The 22996-nt window shown below is 42.2% G+C and overlaps 1 protein-coding gene across 2 annotated transcripts in view; it reads left to right on the forward strand.

The window, feature by feature from the left end:
• The window catches only part of GIGYF2 (GRB10 interacting GYF protein 2), a 131896-nt gene that overhangs the window by 92813 nt on the left and 16087 nt on the right, over positions 1 to 22996 (forward strand). For both annotated transcript variants that reach the window (XM_052636571.1, XM_052636572.1), the window contains exons 16-23: positions 1815 to 1981; positions 5210 to 5301; positions 6327 to 6434; positions 7819 to 7919; positions 8564 to 8664; positions 10516 to 10677; positions 11984 to 12142; positions 16899 to 17135. In XM_052636571.1, coding sequence (XP_052492531.1) covers positions 1815 to 1981; positions 5210 to 5301; positions 6327 to 6434; positions 7819 to 7919; positions 8564 to 8664; positions 10516 to 10677; positions 11984 to 12142; positions 16899 to 17135 — 1127 coding nt within the window. The remainder of the gene's footprint in view (positions 1 to 1814; positions 1982 to 5209; positions 5302 to 6326; positions 6435 to 7818; positions 7920 to 8563; positions 8665 to 10515; positions 10678 to 11983; positions 12143 to 16898; positions 17136 to 22996) is intronic.

Genomic DNA, 22996 nt, shown 5'->3' on the forward strand with positions numbered 1-22996 from the left:
TCAGCAGTATGTGAACTGAGAACTTTCAGATGTACAAGCTGGGCTTAGAAAAGGCAGAGGAACCAGAGATCAAATTGTCAGCATTCATTGGATTATAGAGAAAGCACGGAAATTCCAGAAAAACATCTACTTCTGCTCACTGACTATGCTAAAACCTTTGTGTGGATCACAGAATACTGGAAACTTCTTCGAAGAGATGGAACTATCAGACCACCTTACCTGTCTCCTAAGAAACCTGCATGCAAGCCAAGAAGCAACAGTTAGAACCTTACATGGAACAGCAGATTGGTTCAAAATTGAGAAAGGAGTGCAACAGGGCTGTATATTGTCACTCTGTTTATTTAACTTCTTTGCAAAGTACATCCCTACCAGGCTGGATGATTAACAAGCTGTAATCAAGATTGTTGGGAGAAATAACAACCTCAGATAGGCAGATGATACCACTCTAATGGTAGAATGTAAAGAGGAACTAAAGAGCCTCTTGATGAAGGTGAAAGAGGAGAGTGAAAAAGCCAGCTTAAAACTCAACATTCAAAAAACGAAGATCATGGTATCCAGTCCCATCACTTCATGGCAAATAGAAGGAGAAAAAGTGGGAAGCAGTGACAGATTTTCTTTTCTTGGGCTCCAGAATCACTGTGGACGGTAACTGCATCCATGAAATTATAAGTTGCTGCTCCTTGGGAGGAAAGTTAAGACAAACCTACACAGCATATTAAAAAGCAGAGACATCACTTTGCTGACAAAGGTCTATATAGTCAAAAGTATGGTTTTTCCAGTAGTCATGTACAGATGTGAGAGTTGGACCATAAAGTAGGCTGAGCACTGAAGAATGCTGTTTGTGAATTGTGGTGTTGGAGAAGACTCTTGAGATCCCTGGGATAGCAAAGAGATCAAACCAGTCAGTCCTAAAGGAAATCAACACTGAATATTCATTGGAAGGACTGATGCTGAAGCTCCAATACTTCGGCCACCTGATGTGAAGAACTGACTCATTGGAAAAGACCCTCATGCTGGGAGCGATTGAGGGCAGGAGGAGAGGGCAGCAGAGGATGAGACAGATAGCATCACCGGCTCACTGGATATGAATTTGATCAAACCCAGGGAGATAGTGAAGAACAGGGAACCCTGGCATGCTGTAGTCCATGGGCTCGCAAAGAGTGGACATGACTTGGCAACTGAACAACAGCAACAAATACTTCCTGAATCACTAGTTATTGATCAGAGTGTGTTCATTAATTTTTATGTATAAAGTATTTGGTTATTTCTTATTGTAAAAGATCCAGAAAATGTTAGTTTTTTCCCTCTTACCAAGGCCCAATTAACCTCAGATAAATAATAAAAAATTGGTCATCTTTCTTAATTTAATTAATTATTGTTTATGGTTTGCCCAACTTCCAACAAGCTCTGACGGGAAATGAAAATTGGAGAAGAGCATATTCAGCCATGCATATTTATATTCTCTATGCCTGTGTGATACCAGATCTAACAAATACTCGCTCTTTCAGTGTGAATGCTTTTCTGAAATGAGCTTTAGAGACTGAGCAAGTTGGAGACAATTATGCTCTTTAAAATAGTTAAAACACTGCTGAGAAATTAGGATGTATATACATAAGGCTTATTTCTAAATTGTTTCTGTAGTATTTTATTAGTTTGAAGTCTGTTCACCACTTTTCCTGATAAATTACGATCAGGAGTCACCTGAAACAAGTTGTTACCTCTATCTGGGTGAGGATCAGACCCAGGAAATACTTGTTTTCTTTTTAGCTTGAAAGGATTTTTATTGCCCTTCTGTTTAATTATTGTTATTATAGGTCCCTTCAATAATCAGGAGATGGCAGAATGGTTTCAGGCTGGCTATTTCACTATGTCTTTGTTGGTAAAGAGAGCATGTGATGAAAGCTTCCAGCCTCTTGGTGATATCATGAAAATGTGGGGAAGGGTTCCTTTCTCTCCCGGACCAGCTCCCCCTCCGCATATGGTAAGTAACTTATGCCTCACTCGGAACACAGTAGACCCAGAAGCACTTGCTCTAGATGTTACATCTCTTGAAGAAGAAACTGTAGTTTCTTGAAAGTAATTGACCAGATGACAATGGGAAGTCTGACTCAGCCTACGTATGTAGCTATAATGATCTTTTAAAACTCAGGTGTCTGTGCCTGTCCTCCTCTTCCTTTCTGTCTCTCTCTCAACACACTCACACATACCCCACACTCATTCTAAAAAAATAGAATCCTCCACTAGCTTTATCAGTTCAGTTCAGTTCAGTTCAGTCGCTCAGTCGTGTCCGACTCTTTGTGACCCCAGGAATTGCAGCACGCCAGGCCTCCCTGTCCATCACCAACTCCTGGAGTTCACCCAAACCCATGTCCATCGAGTTGGTGATGCCATCCAGCCATCTCATCCTCTGTCGGCCCCTTCTCCTCCTGCCCCCAATCCCTCCCAGCATCAGAGTCTTTTCCAATGAGTCAACTCTTCACATGAGGTGGCCAAAGTGTTGGAGTTTCAGCTTTAGCATCAGTCCTTCCAGTGAACACTCAGGACTGATCTCCTTTAGAATGGACTGGTTGGATCTCCTTGCAGTCCAAGGGACTCTCAAGAGTCTTCTCCAACACCACAGTTCAAAAGCATCAATTCTTCGGCACTCAGCTTTCTTCACAGTCCAACTCTCACATCCATACATGACCACTGGAAAAACCGTAGCCTTGACTAGACGGACCTTTGTTGGCAAAGTAATGTCTCTGCTTTTGAATATGCTGTCTCGGTTGGTCATAACTTTCCTTCCAAGGAGTAAGCGTCTTTTAATTTCATGGCTGCAGTCACCATCTGCAGTGATTTTGGAGCCCCCCAAAATAAAGTCTGACACTGTTTCCACTGTTAGCATGTGCTAAAGGAAGAATATTTTGTCTTGGCCTCGCTACCAGTTCATGCATGTTTTGGCTCCTTACCTTTCCAAGTTCATTTCAGAGCTTTTACCTTTATCTACTGTGCTTCAACACAACTGACTTAGAGTTTCTCATTGCTTCTAGTTAGAAGGCCCATTCTCCTCTCCATTTATTTACCTTTTTAAAAAATACGTGCCTCTTTGCAACCCCATGGACTGTAGCCCGCCCTGCTCTGCTGTCCATGGGATTCTCCATGGACAGAGTGGATTGAATACTGGAGTGGATTGCCGTTTCTTTCTGCAGGAGATCTTCACAACCCAGGGATCCAACCCCAGTCTCCTGCATTTTAGGCAGATTCTTTACCATCTAAGCCCCCAGGGAAGCCCTTTTAAAATATGTTACTGATATTTAACTAAAAATTGGATCATAACGTAACCCTTTTAGTATGCTGACGCTGGAGACCTTTGAAGGGGAAGTCTTTTTTGCAGCAGCTGCTGGGCCTCTGCCTGTTGAGTTCTTTGGATCTGTGCCTCACTTTTCCATTTTCCAGGTTGGAGTGTCTGATTGCTGGCCCTAGTCTTAAGTGAACATAGTCAGAAATCTTTAGTCTGAACACTGGATTTCTACAGTAAGATCCATGGATTTATTCACCAGATATGTAATTGAGGATCTGTGCCAGGGCTGTGTTAGGTTCTTATGAGATAAAGATGAGTGAGTCATTTGCAACATCTGTAGCCAAGAGAGTTCGTAAGTGAGGATGGTGGCTGTCACATTGTTTTGACCGTAGCAGATAGTAAAAAACAAAAGATTTTCATATTACTACTTCATACATTCATTAACTTGCGGATATATCTGAAGTAAGTTTCACGAAACATTTGGTGCCGTGTACATATATTCTTTCTGTTTCTTCTTTTTTCCCCCCAGTATGTAAATGTTTATCTTGACCCAATAACTAATTTCACTGTCCACTGATGGGTTGAGACCTCCTATAGTTTGCAGAGCAGTGAAGAGTCGTAGGGAATTACCCTGAGATTTCTGTTGTAAATCCAGAAAAAATTCTTATATGATTGTATGTAAATTGTACTTTTACCATCTACTCAGAAATTGGGATGCGTTTTTATCTTGCACGTTTGAGAGCTGACAGCTGGCCACTTGGATCTTGGCGTGCTAGCTCTAATCCATTTCCTAACTTTCAGTTATAGGGGATGAGCCTCAGTCAGACCCAACTAAGGGGAAAGACTGTGGGAAGCTCTGCTTCCTGTCAGGTATTGCCTTTGCCCTTAAGTTAATTGTCGACTAACCTACTGTAGCTTTTATCCATGAATAGTTAAATGAGAAAGAAAAATGTCCTTGAGTTTCAGGTGAACCTCACTCAAAGGAGTTTTTCTCACATCAAATGTGTTTTTCTGGACTGTAATCAGTGTGCAGTAAAGATATAAACCGTTCATTAATGATTTGTCTTAATTTTAGTCTATGTCACCCTTATGCTTTTATATATTTCACCTTTCATTTTTCCCCTACTTTTGTCTTCCACAATTTAAATTCCATCCATGTTATTTGATATATAAGCTAAAAAAGTTTTTTCTACCCCTTACTTTTAAACTTGTGATGTATTAAAAGCAATAGAAGCACCTCTAATTTTTGGATAGAGAGTTAAACAGTTGTGAAAGCTCTTTTATATTCCATTTAATTTTAAATGTCTCATCCTCTTTAAGAAGACATACGTTGGCTCCCTGTATTTGTTAGTGCTACTGTAAAATTCTTACCATAGCATTTAATTTTACTCCATTCTGTTTTGTCCTACTTCTCTAATTTTTACATAATCTCCAAGTTTATAAATCACTTCTAAGATTCAGAGAACGATTTTTTTTTTAATTATTTGTTTGGCTGTGCCAGTCTTAGTTGTGGCACTCAGGATCTTCAGTTGCGGCATGTGGGATATAGTTCCCTAACCAGGGATCAAACGCTGGTCTCCTGCCTTGGAATGCAGAGTCTTAGCCACTGGACCACCAGGGAGGTCCCTGGTTATTTTTTAGTTATAGTATGAACTCTGGGTTACAGAAAAATGTTCAGCCTCAAGGGCTAGAGAGAAGAAAAGCTAAAATAGGGACCCTTTTCCCACCTCAGGGAATCTCTTAAAGTGCCAACACCACCTTCTTCCACTAGATGGCACTGCTTCGTTTCTAACGGTGCCTGACTTTTTTTTTTTTAATAGTTAAGTGGGGCAAAAAGAAGTCTAGGAGTACTGAATGTAAGTATTAAATGGCTTTTAGCCTCTTTCAGTTTATTTACTGGTATTTCTTTCCTTCACCCCTTGTTCCCAGGGAGAGCTGGACCAGGAACGACTGACCCGGCAGCAGGAACTCACAGCCTTGTACCAGATGCAGCACCTTCAGTATCAGCAGTTCCTCATACAGTAAGAGCAGTAATGTGGTAGGCTGCCCTGTAGCACCAAAGGGCCTTCAGATGCAATATGCTCCCAAATTTCATCTTTCCAGCAGAAATCTAAGTGTATGGGATACTTCAATCATCCAGCTAGTGGCATAGTGCCACTGTACATCCTAAGTTTGGTCTTAGCTTGTTTCTTAAATATTGGAAGTTTGCAGAAGGTGACACATAACTAATTTTGCAATGTATTTAACTGCTAAAGCAAGAATCAGTGATTTTAAAAATTAATTGCCCTCTGGATGGCTCAGCTTTGCCACAGAGAAAAAGCAGATGAGAAGGCAGAAAAGTAAAAGTTTATGCTATTAGCAGTGGTATGGAATCACTTAGATTGTGAGTCCTTTTCGTGGAAGAAGTAAGATTTGTTATCATGTGGTGCAGAGGTTGGCAGACTGAATGGCTACCTGTTTTCCTAAGCAGAGTTTTACTGGAACTGAGTCATACCCATTTGTTTGTGTATTATCTATGACTGCTTTCACACTACAGAGGTAGAATTGAGTAGTTGTGAATGGCCTGCAAAGCCAAAAATATTTACTGTCTGGCTCTTTACAGGAGAAAATTGTCCACCTCTGTTCTAGTGAAAAAAATGTTAACCTAAAATTTTCCAAGCCGAAACGTATAAATTTGAGGATTTTTATACAAGTGGGATTTTATTTTTGCAAAGAGTTCTTCATGTGGAAATAGCTATTATTTTGAACCTGTTTTATTTTCTGATAAAAGGTTATTAACATCCTAAAGGAGTTTTCCAGTTTTTGACATTCCTTTAAATTTTTTTGTTTTCACTCAGCAGCATGTCATCTATTAGTTTAGTTCTTTCTAGAATAACATATAGAACTGTTGGTGTGACTATTGTGAAGTATTATAAAAATATATTTGATAGCTATTTCTAATGGGGTTTTCTTTTGTTGGTGTGGGGGCTGAACTTTGTCTTGTAATGTCTCTGTAAAGTGAACTAAATGTGGATAGACAGGTTATACCATGTTTTACTTTTTGAAGACAACAGTATGCGCAAGTTCTGGCCCAGCAGCAGAAAGCAGCACTGTCTTCCCAGCAGCAGCAGCAGTTGGCGCTTCTTCTCCAGCAGTTCCAGGCTCTGAAGATGAGGTTGGTGCTTGTTTGCGTGATGTGCTATGTTGTGTGTGTTTTAAAGAAAGAGAGAAAAGGAAATTTTTAATCTGAGAAGTTTAGTATCAACCCACACAAAACGCCTGTCTTTGTGTTGTGTGTAAGAACATAGTTTTAAAAAATAACTAATAAATAAAGCATTTATTTGGTCTTTTTAGTCAGAAGATAAAATTTGCATAATAACCAAAGAATACTAAGAACACTTGAAAAGCAGTGTAGTCTCATGGACTTAGTAAGAAAAAATTTTGTGGTCGAGAAATTTAATCTCATTTTACCTGTAATATTTCAGGAATGATATTAACGGTGCCACACAGAGTTATACTTTTCCAGACCCAGTAGCCATTAAAGTAGGGTCTAAAGACATGGAAACTATGCTAAAAGGCTTAAGTTCCTGCTGATTCAGATTATCATTCAGGGTAGTATTTGTTTTATCTCCCGCAAAGGTGTTAGTCATTGCTCTTGAAAATTTTACTGTCTAATTTAACCAAAACCTTTTATATTTTTCCCTTGAGCCATAACCCATTCTGTAAGAGAGGCAGGTTAGATCATGTTAAGGTCTTAGTTTTAGAGATGGGCAAACTGGGACTCAGAGCAGCTGAAGGACTTAGTTGATGTAATACGCAGAAAACTTCAGAGACTGAACTGAAATGCACACCTTTTGACTTAACTGTCTGTGCGGGTTTTTTTCATGATAAATGCTACCTCTGTGACTCTTACTGAATTTTTTAAAGACAGTAGGCATATCTATTATTTGGAAATCAAAATTTGCCAATACCTTGAGAAGTCCAGAAATGTGATTACTTTGCCTGTATCCTTTTTTCTTTCCTAAATATTTTGGTTAAATATTTGGTTAAGTATTTTAGTTAAAACAGTGAAGTTTTTTGGCTAAGTACCCTTGAACTGTGGTGCTGGAGAAGACTCTTGCGAGTCCCTTGGACTGTAGGGAGATCCAACCAGTCCATCCTAAAGGAGACCAGTCCCTGGGTGTTCATTGAAAGGACTGATGCTGAGGCTGAAACTCCAATACTTTGGCCACCTCATGCGAAGAGTTGACTCATTTGAAAAGACCCTGATGCTGGAAGGGATTGGGGGCAGGAAGAGCAGGGGCCGACAGAGGATGAGATGGCTGGATGGCATCAGCGACTCAATGGACATGAGTCTGAGTGAACTCTGGGAGTTGGTGATGGACAAGGAGACCTGGCGTGCTGCAATTCCTGGGGTCACAAAGAGTTGGACACGACTGAGCAACTGAACTGAACTTAACCTTGAAAACCTACAGATAATCTGAAAATACTTCTTTATCTGTTTTTTTGAATGACAAGAACAAGTTAATCTTGTTAATTTTCTAATTTCCCTTTTGCAGAATATCTGATCAGAACATCATTCCCTCAGTAACTAGGTCTGTGTCCGTGCCAGATACTGGTTCTATCTGGGAACTCCAGCCAGCACCCTCACAGCCTACAGGTAAAAATTCAGATTGGCCTTTAGTATAGCTCCAAGGATTTAGATTCTAATAACTTTTATAATTCAATTTTTTGTTATTTTTTAAAAATCAATTTTGGGACCTGCTTTGTAGTGAATATTAATGAAAAGTGGTTTTGAAAGAAAAATTTGACCCCAGCAAAGGATTGAAAATAGCTATTAAGGAGTTGCTGGAAATTCTTTAGTAGATAGATTTCCTGAACTTGAGCCTCCTCTTTTTTTTTTTTTTGACATTGTCCTAATCCACTGTAGAAAAGTCTTTTAAATTGTCTTTAATAATTGAGAAAAAGCATAAATAAAAACGTAAGTAATGATGACCTATTCTTTTGAGTCAAGAATTCATGTGTAACTTAACCACTGTAGGTACCCAGAGATTTCGGAAATAGAAAAGGCTGCTGCTACCTCATTTTCTCATCTTTTTGCCTGGTGCTTGCTTTCCTTCTGGATATGCTGATGGATATTGTGATAAACTAGAGCCCGCTGGTAGTTCAGTCTGTTTAGAAGCAGAGCAGACACTTGCGATGAAGCTCGCTCTGGGACAGGAGAGCAGCTTCTTATGCTTCTGGATATTTAGCCATGTGTGTCAGCTCTCATACCCCTCACCTCTGTTCCTTCCTGTCTTCCAGTTTGGGAAGGCGGTAGCGTATGGGATCTTCCCCTTGACCCCGCGACTCCAGGACCTGCCCTTGAACAGCTTCAGCAGATGGAGAAGGCCAAAGCTGCGAAGGTCTGCATCTCATTCTGCCATAGCAGTGCCTGCTTTCCAGCTGCAGGACATAGACATTTGCGTATTGATATCTGTATCACTCTAGCTGCTCACACATTATTCCTTTAAATTCACAGCTGTGTAGCTGGTATAAGCACATTCACACTCTATTTTTATTGTGCAGCCTTCTCTCCCAAAAGGCCTCAAAACAGTTAAAAGTAACAAGTTTAAATTAAGTCAGTCAGTATGGGTTTGTTGACACATTAATGATCACGGTCATATATTACACCTTTCATGATAATTTCTTATTATAAGACCATAAGAAAATATCCACTACATTGCTTATTGGACCCTTGATCTGAGGCTTGAGTTCCCATATTGAATCTTTATAGTGGTATTTATTTGCACTCTAGAGTCCAAGACATACAGCTAAAAAGCGCAACGTTAACATTACATTATGTGTTCCATTTGCATATTTTGCAGGAGCTAACAGTCTTGAATTTTGGTTTTAATACTTGTCAGAGAGGTTGCCTGTCAACACCTAGTGTTATTGTAATGATTTCTGGGTTCTCATGCTTCGGAGAGAATCTTGTTTCTATTTTATATTTAGTGCATCCTTATCCCCTGAGGTAGTGATAGTGTCTTTAGAGTGTCCAGAATATGAAAAGAGTTCGTGGTCAAGATCTGTCTCCATGTGAGTTGACAGACCAGAATTCCAGTAGTCTTTGAGTCTGTTCTTGTTCCTTCCATGCTTTGTGCTTTGAACACATAGCTGTTGAAACCTTGCTTTCTTGTCTGTGTGCACATGTGTGTCAGGGATAGGGAGGATGCTGACACAGACAAGGAGCACAAGAAAGCACGTGGGTCAGCTACCTAGTAGCGGAGGTGGGGACCAGAAATTGGATGACACTTGAATAGACAGTGATTCCTGAGCTAACGTCACTTAAGGGATAGTAGAAGTTATTTCAGTTGCAGGATTTGGGGTTGACAGTAAAAGGAAGTGAAAATTAAACTGCAGTTGAAGGAAGCAATACCTGTAAAGGCTAGGAGTATATGTGAACATTCGGGCACAGGAAACAGTTAAATAACTTGGTCTAGCCTAGAGCTGGTATGTCTGAAGAATAAATGATGAGAGAGATTAAAGAAAATGAGGCAGGCCAGTAACTTGCTTGTGTCACAGTAAAGACTTAGGATTTATTTTCGAGGTGAAGGATGGTGTTAAATGTAAGCCTGGGAGAGTCAGATGTTGAGTTGGGGACCATGGGTAAAACTGGATGATGGGAAGCCAGGTGACAGACTCATAGAAATGTGCATGAGAAAGTAAAGGCCGAATTGTATGTGTGGCAAGAGAACTGGAGTCTCGGGGCTGGATTTGACCAGTACTTGGGAGCTCTATGGGATGGAGTTTGTAAAGTGGTTGGTCCTCAGATTTTTAAAGAATTCTGTAATTTTTCACACTAGCAGCTTTTGTGACATTTTAGCTGAAACCTCGTTAGACACACTGTTAGATCTTCAATCAGAAAATCCTTTGTAGGGATGAACAAAGAAATGCCAACCCAGGAGCTTCTGGTATTACTGTTAGGCCACCTGCCCTCCCTGCCGGTGGGAGGTGTGGTGTAGTGGTAGTGTGGAGCAGAGGCGTGGTTGAGAGTGGAGGCGAGAGCACTCAGTGGGGAAGAGCGTGAAACTCCACTGACTCCTGTGACCGCAGAGCTCGGAGTGCGCTCAGAGCTCTCTCATTCCCCGGCTGCTCCACACATAACTAGTGAATGGTCGTGTCTGCACGGACCAGCTCCTGACAGTACTGGTCGTGATGTGGCGTTTTCCTGTGTTTGGCTTCAAGTTTCTAAGAGTACCTTTGTGTAACCTCAGCTGGAGCAGGAGAGGAGAGAGGCAGAAATGAGGGCGAAACGGGAAGAGGAAGAGCGAAAGAGGCAGGAAGAACTCCGGAGACAACAGGAGGAAATTCTTCGGAGACAGCAGGAGGAAGAAAGGAAAAGGCGGGAGGAAGAAGAGCTTGCCCGAAGGAAACAGGTGTGTCTCTGAGAACTTGGCCTGTAGAATCGGTGCAGAAAGGGCGGGCCTGCAGGATTCCTGCCCTCCTGTCATCTCACAGGTCCTACTTCCCCTGGAGGGGGCTCCCCTAAGGCATTGGGGAGTTCTCAGCAGGACGGGGGTTAGAATGTTAGGACACTCACTTCCTTCAGGAGAAACGTCGGTTATCCGTTAACACCTACAGGAGGGATGTTCGTCAGTTCTAGTAAATCATTAGAGTTGATGGCTTTCGCATAATCTCCTGGGGTTTTATAAACCAGTTAGATTTGAGAAATAATTAAATTTTAAAGTATTTGTAACCAGTGACACTAAATGTTTTTCATGTTTCACAACCATTTGTATTTCTTTTTGGGGAATTCTTTATTATGTGCCTTGGACCATTTTCTCCTCAGGTTTTTAAAGATCCCATTTGAAAGAATCCACTGTGTAACAGCCCAGCATGTCTAGCCTTTACTACATATTTCCTTGTTTTTTGCCATAAGAGCTGAAAAAGCATCCATGTCCTCCATGGAATTCTCCATGCCAAAATACTGGAATGGGTAGCCTTTCCTTTCTCCAGGGGATCTTCCCAACCCACGGATCAAACCCAGGTCTGCCACATTGCAGGTGGATTCTTTACCAGCTGAGCCACAAGGGAAGCCCATGCTGAGATTAGATTAGAACTGCTAATATTTCTTAGAGTCACACTCTACACTAGTGTGTAAGGACTTTAAGAAGTGTTACAGTAAAAGCATCTGTTTCGTTATGTTTGCTTAGGATTTCTTCCTGAGCTATTTTGACAGTGTGACCCTTTTCTGTATATTTAATATCCATAGGACTTCAGTTCTTGAGAACATGTTTTGCGACACGTGGCTTTATTCCATACTTCTGACTGGAGAACTTAACTCTACTCACTAGGTGTTTTTGCTGCTGACTTAGGTTCTCAGTTGATTAAATAAAATCAGATGATTGGTAGCAACAGAGAAACCGAAGCTTGAGACCTTACTAGCGTTAATCAGGAAATAATGGTGCTAACATTGAAACCAGGGTGGACTTAACACATGTAGTGCTGTTTAATGACTAATATTTTAAGTACAAATTATTTTGACTCTTAATATGCCTATTCCCCAGCTCACATAAACACTTTTTACCCTAGATGTTGGTTAGATATTTTTTATATTTACTGTTAACAGAATCTTAGCAGCACGTAGCCTATTTCTTTTCAAATTATAATGTATTGATAACATTATTAGTTGAGATGCACAGAAGGGTATGCACACACTCACACATACCCTCTTTCATTCAGGAAGAAGCTCTGCGACGCCAGAGGGAGCAAGAAATTGCATTAAGGCGGCAGCGAGAAGAGGAAGAGAGACAGCAGCAGGAAGAAGCTCTTAGGAGACTGGAGGAGAGAAGGCGAGAAGAGGAGGAGAGGAGGAAGCAAGAAGAATTGTTACGCAAGCAGGTGATCAGAGGGCTTGCTTTCCTCATTTCTTCTTTGAAGCTAGGAATTAGTGATTAAGAAAGTATTAGGATATTAGGAGAGCCCATCTAAAGCTTTTTCAGGTTGCTGAAAGTTACCTAAAGAAATCTGAGTGGCTCTTCAGTTCAGTTCAGTTGCTCAGTCGTGTCCGATTCTTTGCGCCCCCATGAATTGCAGCACACCAGGCCTCCCTGTCCAACACCAACTCCCAGAGTTCACCCAAACTCATGTGCATCAAGTCGGTGATGCCATCCAGCCATCTCATCTTCTGTTGTCCCTTTCTCCTCCTGCCCCCAATCCCTCCCAGCATCAGAGTCTTTTCCAATGAGTCAACTCTTCGCAAGAGGTGGCAAAGTATTGGAGTTTCAGCTTTAGCATCAGTCCTTCCAGTGAACCACCAGGACTGATCTCCTTTAGAATGGACTGGTTGGATCTCCTTGCAGTCCAGGGGACTCTCAAGAGTCTTCTCCAACACCACAGTTCAAAAGCATCAATTCTTCAGCGCTCAGCTTTCTTCACAGTCCGACTCTCATATCCATACATGACCACTGGAGAAACCATAGCCTTGACTAGATGGACCTTTGTTGGCAAAGTAATGTCTCTGCTTTTGAATATGCTATCTTGGTTGGTCATGACTTCCCTTCCAAGGGGTAAGCGTCTTTTAATTTCATGGCTGCAATCACCATCTGCAGTGATCAGTGGAGAAATAACTCCAGAAAGAACGAAGGGATGGAGCCAAAGCAAAAACAATACCCAGTTGTGGATGGCACTGGTGATAGAAGCAAGGTCTGATGCTGTAAAGAGCAGTATTGCGTAGGAACCTGGAATGTCAGGTCCATGAATCAAGGGAAATTGGAAGTAGTCAAACAGGAGATGGCAAGAGTGAACGTCAACATTCTAGGAATCAGCGAACTAAAATGGCCTGGAATGGGTGAGTTTAACTCAGATGACCATTATATCTACTACTGTGGGCAGGAATCCCCGAGAAGAAATGGAGTAGCCATCATGGTCAACAAGAGAGTCCGAAATGCAATACTTGGATGCAGTCTCAAAAACAACAGAATGATATCTGTTCGTTTCCAGGGCAAACCATTCAATATCACGGTAATCCAAGTCTGTGCCCCAACCAATAATGCTGAAGAAGCTGAAGTTGAACGGTTCTATGAAGACCTACAAGACCTTTTAGAACTAACACCCCCAAAAGATGTCCTTTTCATTATAGGGGACTGGAATGCAAAAGTAGGAAGCCAAGAAACACCTGGAGTAAGAGGCAAATTTGGCTTTGGAATATGGAATGAAGCAGGGCAAAGTCTAATAGAGGTTTGCCAAAAGAACGCGCTGGTCATAGCAAACACCCTCTTCCAACAACACAAGAGAAGACTATACATGGACATCACCAGATGGTCAACACTGAAATCAGATTGATTATATTCTTCGCAGCCAAAGATGGAGATAAGCTCTCTACAGTCAGCAAAAACAAGACCAGGAGCTGACTGTGGCACAGATCATGAACTCCTTATTGCCAAATTCAGGCTTAAATTGAAGAAAGTAGGGAAAACCACTGGACCATTCAGGTATGACCTAAATCAAATTCCTTATGATTGATTATACAGTGGAAGTGAGAAATAGATTTAAGGGCCTAGATCTGATAGATAGAGTGCCTGATGAACTATGGACGGAGGTTCATGACATTGTACAGCACAGAGGGATCAAGACCATCCCATGGAAAAGAAGTGCAAAAAAGCAAAATGGCTGTCTGGGTAGGCCTTACAAATAGCTGTGAAAAGAAGAGAAGTGAAAAGGAAAGATATAAGCATCTGAATGCAGAGTTCCAAAGAATAGCAAGGAGAGATCAGTGCAAAGAAATAGAGAAAAATAACAGAAGGGGAAAGACTAGAGATCTTTTCAAGAAAATTAGAGATACCAAGGGAACATTTCATGAAAAGATGGGCTCAATAAGGGACAGAAATGCTATGGACCTAATAGAAACAGAAGATAATAAGAAGAGGTGGCAAGAATACACAGAAGAACTGTACAAAAAAGATCTTCACGACCAAGGTAATCACGATGGTGTGATCACTCACCTAGAGCCAGACATCCTGGAATGTGAAGTCAAGTAGGCCTTAGAAAGCATCACTAGGAAAAAAGCTAGTGGAGGTGATGGAATTCCAGTTGAGCTGTTTCAAGTCCTGAAAGATGATGCTGTGAAAGTACTGCACTCAGTATGTCAACAAATTTGGAAAACTCAGCAGTGGCCACAGGACTGGAAAAGGTCAGTTTTCATTCCAGTCCCAAAGAAGGGCAATGCCAAAGAGTGGCTCTTAATACTTTTGTAATAACCATCCCACATGTAATTATAAAAGCTGAGCAAGATGTCAAGGAATCAAAACAAGCAAAAAATAGCACCAAAGGAATCGAAGAAGGACTGCCCTTAAAAAACCAAACGTGCAGTGTGGAAGTTGATGCCTCGTTGCCTTAGGGTTCTCCCCCGTCCATACCATTAGAGTGTGTGGTTCTCTGTTGCTTAGTGTAGTTGTGAGATCACACAGCAGTGGCTGTTACCTAACTTCAGTGTAGCCAGGACCCCTGCAGCATTTTGCTTTAATGTTTAAGAACAGTAATAGATTTTTTATTAGTGGATTCTATTTTTAGAACAGTGTTAGATTTTCAGAAAAATTGGGATGGTTGTACAGTTTGCCATATTACTAGTTTACGTTAATATGGTACATTAATTATGATAAACCAATGCTGACACGTTACTAAATGTTGATGCATTTTTATTAACTAAAGGCTGCAGTTTATTAACATTTTTTCAGTTTTCCCCTCATGTCCCTTTTCTGTTTTAGGATTTCATTCAGAATATTGCATTTATTTGTCATGTCTCCTTAGCTTGTTCTTGGCCATGACAGTTTCTCAGGATTTTTTTTAGTTAAACCACTCTAAGTAATACTGGTCAGTATATTGTAGGGTAACCCTGTGTCAGAGTTTTTTTGAAGTTTTTTTTTTTCATAATTAAACTGGCATTAAGGGTGTTTGGAGAAGATCACAGAGGTAAAGTACCGTTTTTGTCACATGCCAGGGGTATATATTAGTACCATAATGTGTGGTTATTAGTGGTGACATTGATCTCCTGGCTGTAGTAGTGCTTATCGGGTTCTCCGCCATACTTTTCCCCTTTACTGTATTCTTTGGAAGGAAGTCACCATGTGCAGCAGTCCACACTTAGGAAGTAGGTTTTTGTTTGTTGGTTAGATTGACACAAAACTGAAGATTACCTGCTTTTGCTTAAGTTCTTAATTGAAACTCTTTAGGGAAATCTAAATTCTTTAGAGGTAGATAATTTCCAGGTTAGAATGTATGTTAATGCATTATTTGGTTTATTTATTCAACAGTTAATATATTCTGATAATATACCATATGCTAGTTACTGTGATTGTTTCCTGCTCAAGTCCAAAACTTTCTGAGAAATTGTTTCTGCCCTCAAGAAGCTCACAGATTATGTAGGTAATGATTTTACAAGAAATAAATGCCACATTGTAGATCTTTCAACTGAAAAATCAAAATATTGGCCTAAAATTGGCTAAAACAGCAGATAACATTATTGCCTCACCTATCAAGGTGTTCTGGAGATAAGGCAGCTGAACATGAACTTCAGTGACTCAGTGATGTGGTTGCGAGTCCAGGTGTTTCCCACGCTTCTCCCGTCATGTCCTGGTGTGTGGACTTCTTCCCGTGTGGTTCATACTCTGCTCTACCATGTCTTGCTGTGCTGACTTTCAAGTTCATGTGTTTTACCGAATGGTTAGTAGTGTCATACCATGTACCCAGGAAGGGTGTGGCCCTTCTCTCGTGCTTCTTTCCTTTCCTCTGGGAGAAATATCTTTTCTAGAATCAGTCCTTTGGCCTATATGGTGTGTCCCAATTTACACCGGAAGCTTAAAAAGCAAAGCTTGGCACTTTAAACCTTGGATGTAACAGCAGGCGCTCTCTACAAAGAAGAAGACCGAAAGGAATGGTTGCTGGATAGGTAATAATAGTTGCTGTCACTGGTTGGCTAAGAGCATCCAGAGAGAGGAGGACAATGTATAGTTGAGTGTAAGCAAAAGACAGAGGGGACATCTACCTCCTGAAGGCAAAGAAAGTCCTCGTAGAGTAGCTGATGTCTGCCCTGAGTTCTGGAGAATGGAGGGGCATGTGCTACCTGGATAAGATAGAGCATTGCAAGGGCTGTAAACAGCCTCTACGGAGGGAGGCCAGGAGAACTCCAGCGGGCACAATGGAATGGTTTTGAGGGAGAGATGCAGAAAGAAAATGATCCAGGGTACTGCTGAAAGTGAGGGGTAGAGGATGTGTGAAGGGGAGATCTCCCAGGGGCCTGTGAGCCACCAGGGGTGAGACCCTCAGATGTGAAGTCGCTTTGGGTCCGGCATTGGCTGAGGCTTTCCTGATAGTCAGTTTCCTTGCAGGTCCTGGCAGCTCTGCACCCAGCACCCTGAGGAGCTGGCTCTGCCTCAGGGTTGGAGCAGGTTCAAGGGATCTTGCCTGACGTTGTGGTGATCTCTTTGAGATCAGTATTACCACAGATGTCCAAAGTGATGTTCCTTTTATGTAGAAATTAGCAAATAAATGAAGCATGATGTTACCCAGTAAGCACGCCTCTGACCGAAGCCTTGAAAAATGACTCAGATTTGTTTTAAAACGTAATTCAATTTTATTATTTACTTTTCCTTCTGGGAAGGAAGAGGAGGCTGCGAAATGGGCCCGGGAAGAAAAGGAAGCCCAGCGTCGGTTAGAGGAGAATCGGCTACGGATGGAAGAGGAGGCAGCCAGGCTGCGGCACGAGGAGGAGGAGCGGAAGCGGAAAGAGCTGGAGCTCCAGCGGCAGAAGGAGTTGCTGCGCCAGAGGCAGCAGCAGCAGGAGGCTCTCCGGAGGCTGCAGCAGCAGCAGCAGCAGCAGCAGCTGGCACAGATGAAGGTAACGCTGGGCGCTGACCAGGCCACCAGCCGGAGGAGCTGCTTGCCCGCATTTGTGGTTGGGTGGATGCTGGCGGTGTGGTAGCATAAACTGTTCTTTATGTTGAGACTTCGGTTTTTTGATCAGCAAAATATAACATGATGCATTGTACTCTGTGTTAGGCATTTAGAGAAGGGAAGAATAAGTAAAAGAGGCTAAGACGTGAGCGGCAACATAAGCAAAAACCAAGTGGGTCTGTGTGGCTCATAAATTTAAACATCGGCGCCTACTCTTACCAGTTCAGCAGTGCTAAGGCAAGGATAAACGAGACAAGGTGACTGTCCTCAAAGAGCCCATAGACTCATGAGTGCAGGAAACTCAAACGTTTGGGTGTGTAAGTGGGAACCATCATACAGGACTTGAAACATAGCTGACTGGGGGCGGGTTATTGAAAGGTGAACTGAGGTGATGTATGCAAAGTGTTGTTTTACAAGAATTCAAAGCCTCATTTGAAATAGTAGAAAGTGAGACTGGGAGACCAGTAAAGAGAGTGTGATGGTGGTGGTGAGAATGAATAGGGCCAAGATGAGAACTGGCTAACATTAATAAGCAAAATCTGGTGATGCTCTGAATCTGAGGGATGAGGGCAGAAGTTGGAATGGCTCTTAGATAGTAGGCCTTCCGTGACTGGGAACGTAGTAGAACTGGTGATGAAATAGGAGTAATTGGAGAGGGAGGAGCAGATTTATGGTAGGGTCTACAAAACTTCTCATAGAGTGTATGGCTGGCCATGGGGCTTAGTATTCCCCACCTTCAAGAAGCTCGTAGGAGAAAGACATAAACAGAACATTGGAATACAGTGGGGTAAGTGCAGTGAGTGAGGGAGCACGGAGCAGCAGTCCTCAGGGTGTGACCGCCCGGGAGTTTGTCGATGTTGTTCAGTTGCTCAGTTGTGTCTGACTCTGTGACCCCATGGACTGCAGCACGCCAGGCTTCCGTGTCCCTCACTATCTCCCACAGTTTGATCAAACTCATGTCCGTTGAGTTGATGATGCCATTCAACTGTCTCATCCTCTGTCACCTCCACCTCCTCCTGCCCTCAATCTTTCCCAGCATCAGAGTCTTTTCCAAGAGAGTCACCTCTTCGCATCAGGTGGCTGAAGTATTGGAGCTTCAGTTTCAGCATCAGTCCTTCCAGTGAATATTCATGGTTGATTTCCTTTAGGATTGACTAGTTTGATCTCCTTGCCGTCCAAGGGACTCTCAGGAGTCCTCTCCAGCACCGTGGTTCAAAAGCATCAATTGTTTGGCGTTCCGTCTTTTTTATGATGCAACTCTTGAGCATCTATACACAACTGCTGCAAAAACCACACGTTTGACTGTATGGACTTTGTTGGCAAAGTGATGTCTCTGCTTTTTAATATGCAGTCTAGGTTTGGTTTGTCATAACTTTTCTAAGGAGCAAGTATCTAAATTTCATGGGTGTAGTCACTGTCTGCAGTGATTTTGGAGCCCAAGAAAATAAAGTCTCACTATTTCTACTTTTTCCCCATCTGTTTGCCATGAAGTGATAGGACTGGATGCTATGATCTTAGTATTTTGAATGTTGAGTTTTAAGCCAGCTTTTTTACTCTCCTTTTTCATGCTAATCAAGCAGTTCTTTAGTTCCTCCTCACTTTCTGCCTTTAGAGTGATATCATGTGCATATTTGAAGGTGAAAAGTGTTAGTCATTCAGTCGTGTCCGACTCTTTGCAACCCCATGGACTGTAGTCCCCCAGGCTCCTCTGTCCATGGAATTCTCCAGACAAGACTACTGGAGAGGGTAGCCTTTCCCTTCTCTAGGGGATCTTCCTGACTCTGGAATTGAACTGGGGTCTCCTGGATTTCAGGCAGATTCTTTATCATGTGAACCATACCACATATCTGAGGCTATTGATATTTCTCTCAGCAATCTTGATCCCAGCTTGAATTTCATCTAGCCTGGCAAGCACATTCTTGGGTCCTACCCAGACTTACTGAACGAGATCCTCTTGGAAATGGAACCCAGCAGTTGTGTTTGAATAAGCCCTCCAGGGCTTCTGATGCTCACTGATGTGTGAGACCCACTGCCCATCTGAGGAGTTCGGGAAGCTTTCCTGAAAGAAGATAACTTCCAAACTGAGCCATGAAGGGAGTGAAAATTTAAATTTAGAGAAAAAAAATAAAGGTCAGACAGCCAGTTTGGAGAATGGGGGGGGTTTGTGAGAGCAGAATGAAGTTGCTGGAGAATGAGCCATGAGGTTCCTATTTAGGCTTCATGTCTAGCAATTGAATTGCTAGGTCTGTGATGCCAGTGTCTTTAATGGTTTAAGGAACTGCCAGATTGTTGTCTGAAATGGCTGCACCATTTTGTGTTTAGTGGTTGAGGGTTCAAGTTTCTTCACATCCTTATCAATCTGTATTATCTGACTTTTTGATTATAGCCATCCGAGTAGGTGTGAATTGATAACTTGTAGTGATTTTGGTTTGAATTTCCCAATGACTAATGATGTTGAGTATCTCTATGTGTTTATTGACCATTTGTAAATCTTCTTTGGAAAAATGTTTATGTAGGTCCTTTGCCTATTTTTAAATTGGGTTCTTTTTATTGAGTTTTTTAAAGGTTCTTTATATATTTTAGATATTTGAGTTCTATATCAGATGACTTAAAAATATTTTCTCTTATTTGCTTTTTTCCCACTGGCTTGACAGTGTCCTTTGATGCACAGAAGTTTTACATTGTGATGAAGCCCCGATTATCTGTTTGTTCTTCTGTCGCTTGTGCTTTTGTTATATCTAAGAATTACTGAATCTGAGGTCATAGTTTTACAGAATCCTATGTTTTCTTCTAAGACTTTGTAGTTTTAGCTCCCTAATCTATTTTGAGTTAATTTTTATAAATTATGTGAAGGTTTGACTTCATTCTTTTGCTTGTCATTTATCCGATTGTCTAGCACCATTTGTTGAAAAGTCTATTGTTTGTCCATTGAATGGCTGCGGCATTCTCCTTAAAAAATTAGACATGTAGATTCGTTTCTGCACTCTCAATTCTGTTCAGGTGATCTGTATGATCACTGTGCCAGTAGTAAACTGTGTTGACATTACTATTGCTTTGGTGTTAACTTTGGAATCAGTGAGTCTTCCCAATTTGTTCCTTTTTCTCATAATTTTTTGGCTCTTCTGTGTTTCTTTAAATTTCTTCTATGGATTTTAGAATGAGTTTTTCAGTTTCTGCAAAGAAGCCAACTGGGATTCTGATAGGAATTCCATTGACTCTGTAGATCAGTTTGAGGAGTTTTGTTATCTTAACAATACTTAGTCTTCTGATCTGTAAACATAAGATGTTTCTATGTTCATTTAGATCTTGAATTTCTTTCGCTGTTTTATAGTTTTTAAGAGTGTAGTTTGTGTATTTCTTTTGTTAAATTTATTTTTAAGTATCTTGCTTTCATTGTAAATGAAATTTTCAAAATTTCATGTTCAGGTGGTTCTTTGTAAGGGTATAGATGTACAATTGATTTTTGTATACTGAGCTTGTATCCTGCCATCTTGCTGGACTGATTTATTAATAGTTTCTTAGTGATTTCATTAGGATTTTCTGTATCATGTTATCTGCAAATTCTGAGACCAAGAAGCGCCTACAGTTTAGCCTGTGTCTCCAGTGAATCTGCCAGTTGCCCCCTAACTGCCTTTTACCCCAACATTCACTGATTTTGAAAGTTCCCTTAGGCTTCAGCTCCTCATTCTCCACACTCTGTTGCAAATGAAGTCAGTTTCCTTTGAGAAGAGATCTGGAGCTCTCCCTCTAATCTGTTCCTCCCACCTCATCCTGAAGGCCAGAGTTCCCCGAGTCACAGCTCTGGAGCTGGGAACAGTGGTAGTGGTGGTGGTGGTTTGGTCGCTACGTCATGTCCGACTCTTGTGACCCCATGGACTGTAGCCCACCAAGCTCCTCTGTCCATGGGATTCTCCAGACAGAAATACTGGGGTGGGTTGCCATTTCCTTCTTCGGGGATCTTCCTGACCCAGAAATCAAACCTGGGTCTCTGTTTGATTGTTGCAGCCAGACTCTTTACCTACTGAGCTAGGAGGGAATTGCTCTGGGAACAGTGGCACCCACTTTTTCAGTTGAGCCCTTGGGGAGGGACCTGAGTCTCAGGTCTCCTTGGCTTACCTCTCCTGGTGGTGTGGAACCTCTGCCTTTCAAACTATAGGGCAGTGGCAGTCAGGGCCCTCATGGTCTCAGGAGACCCAGGTTCAATCCCTGGCTCTGAAAGATCCCCTGGAGAAGAAAATGGCAACCCACTCCAGTATTCTTACCTGAGAAATACCGTGCAGTCCATGGGGTAGCAAATGAGTTAGACACGACGTGGCAACTAAACAACAGTCACAGTATCTCTATGCAGTTTCCATTCCATAAGTGGAGGCTAGACATAAGTGAGCTCCCATCTCTCAGCAGTGCTTGTCTCTAACTTAGCCTCTGTAACAGGCAGCTGGAGCCAGGATGAGAACTGCTAACATCGTGCTCCTTCCGGGGAGTCAGCCCTCTGCCTGGCAGCCGAGGGGAGAGAGGGAGGCCTGTGTCCTTGGCTCCCCTCATCTGAAGTGCCAGCTGAGCTGGGGGTTGGGAGAGAGCAAGTCAGGGCACGAGTCCTCCAGACTCTCTGTTGTTACATTTCTTAAGGATTGTTCTGAATACTTCTTAAAGAAATGTCACTTAAAAAATGGTGTTGAAAAAGTAAGGTAGCAGTATCAGAGCAGGGGGAAAATGTAAAATTTTTAAATATCAGTGAAGGATATTAGGCATTCAGGGGTCCGAAAATGTCCCAAATTCCCTACTGTTTGCTTGTCACTTGGGAGAGAGTTGTTCTGAAAAGTGTGATTGTCTGGGCAGTACAGGATGTTGGTTGAACTGGAAAATGCCCTGAGGCAGTGTTGATGGAGTGATGGGATAGCATTCCTTATGCACAAATAAGACTTAAGGGAAATGGTAGAGATCTGCCATGTGAAGGAGACGTAGATTTGTTCTGCATTACTCCAGAGAAGAGTCTTGTGAATCGTGAGCAGAAAGCACAGTGAAGTATATTTTGGCACGAAATAAAGGAGGACTTCAGAGGTGCCTGTACGGGGAACAGGCCATTTCAGGAGGCAGTGAATCTGTTCTTGGTGCTGGCTGAGTTTCTGCTGCAGAGGACTGGCGATTGGTTCCTGGGTATGCTGGCGTGATATAGCCACTGGGGTTTTAGACAACAGTGGTTGCTGGCTGATTGCATCAGAATTACAAAAATATGCAAATTCTCTGGCTTTACCTTTGACTATTCATTGAATGCGGCGGGGGGAGGCCAGGGTGGCTCCGTTTTTACAGGCCTTCCGAGTGATGCTGCAGGTTTGATTGACATTGACATTGAAGTCGCTCTTTGCGACCCCATGGACTGTATCCTACCAGGCTCCTCCATCCATGGAATTTTCCAGGCAACCCAACTGGAGTGGGTTGCCATTTCCTTCTCCAGGAGATCTTCCCAACCCAGGGATCGAACCCGGGTCTCCCGCATTGTAGGCAGACGCTTTACCGTCTGAGCCACCAGGGAAGTTTAGGACTTTCCAGATGTGTCATTTCCTGTGGAGAGGAAGAGTTCATTTGTGCCCCACTTCTCCTACTTGGTACCCCGTCTTTCTCTCTTAGCTCCCTTCTGTACCTCTCTCCTCCCGGAGCACAGGTGCGTGTAAGAGAGGTGCCCCTACTGCCCACCACGGGGCATAACATGTTGAGGGTTGCTCAGCATGTTGAGATGCTCTGTAGTGTTGAGGGCACTCGTTTGGAGAGTGTCCGGTAACATCAGTGACAGTTTAAGCTGCTTTTACC

This window comes from Budorcas taxicolor, chromosome 3 (genome assembly GCF_023091745.1).
Source record: "Budorcas taxicolor isolate Tak-1 chromosome 3, Takin1.1, whole genome shotgun sequence".
In the NCBI taxonomy this organism is placed as follows: Eukaryota; Metazoa; Chordata; class Mammalia; order Artiodactyla; family Bovidae; genus Budorcas; species Budorcas taxicolor.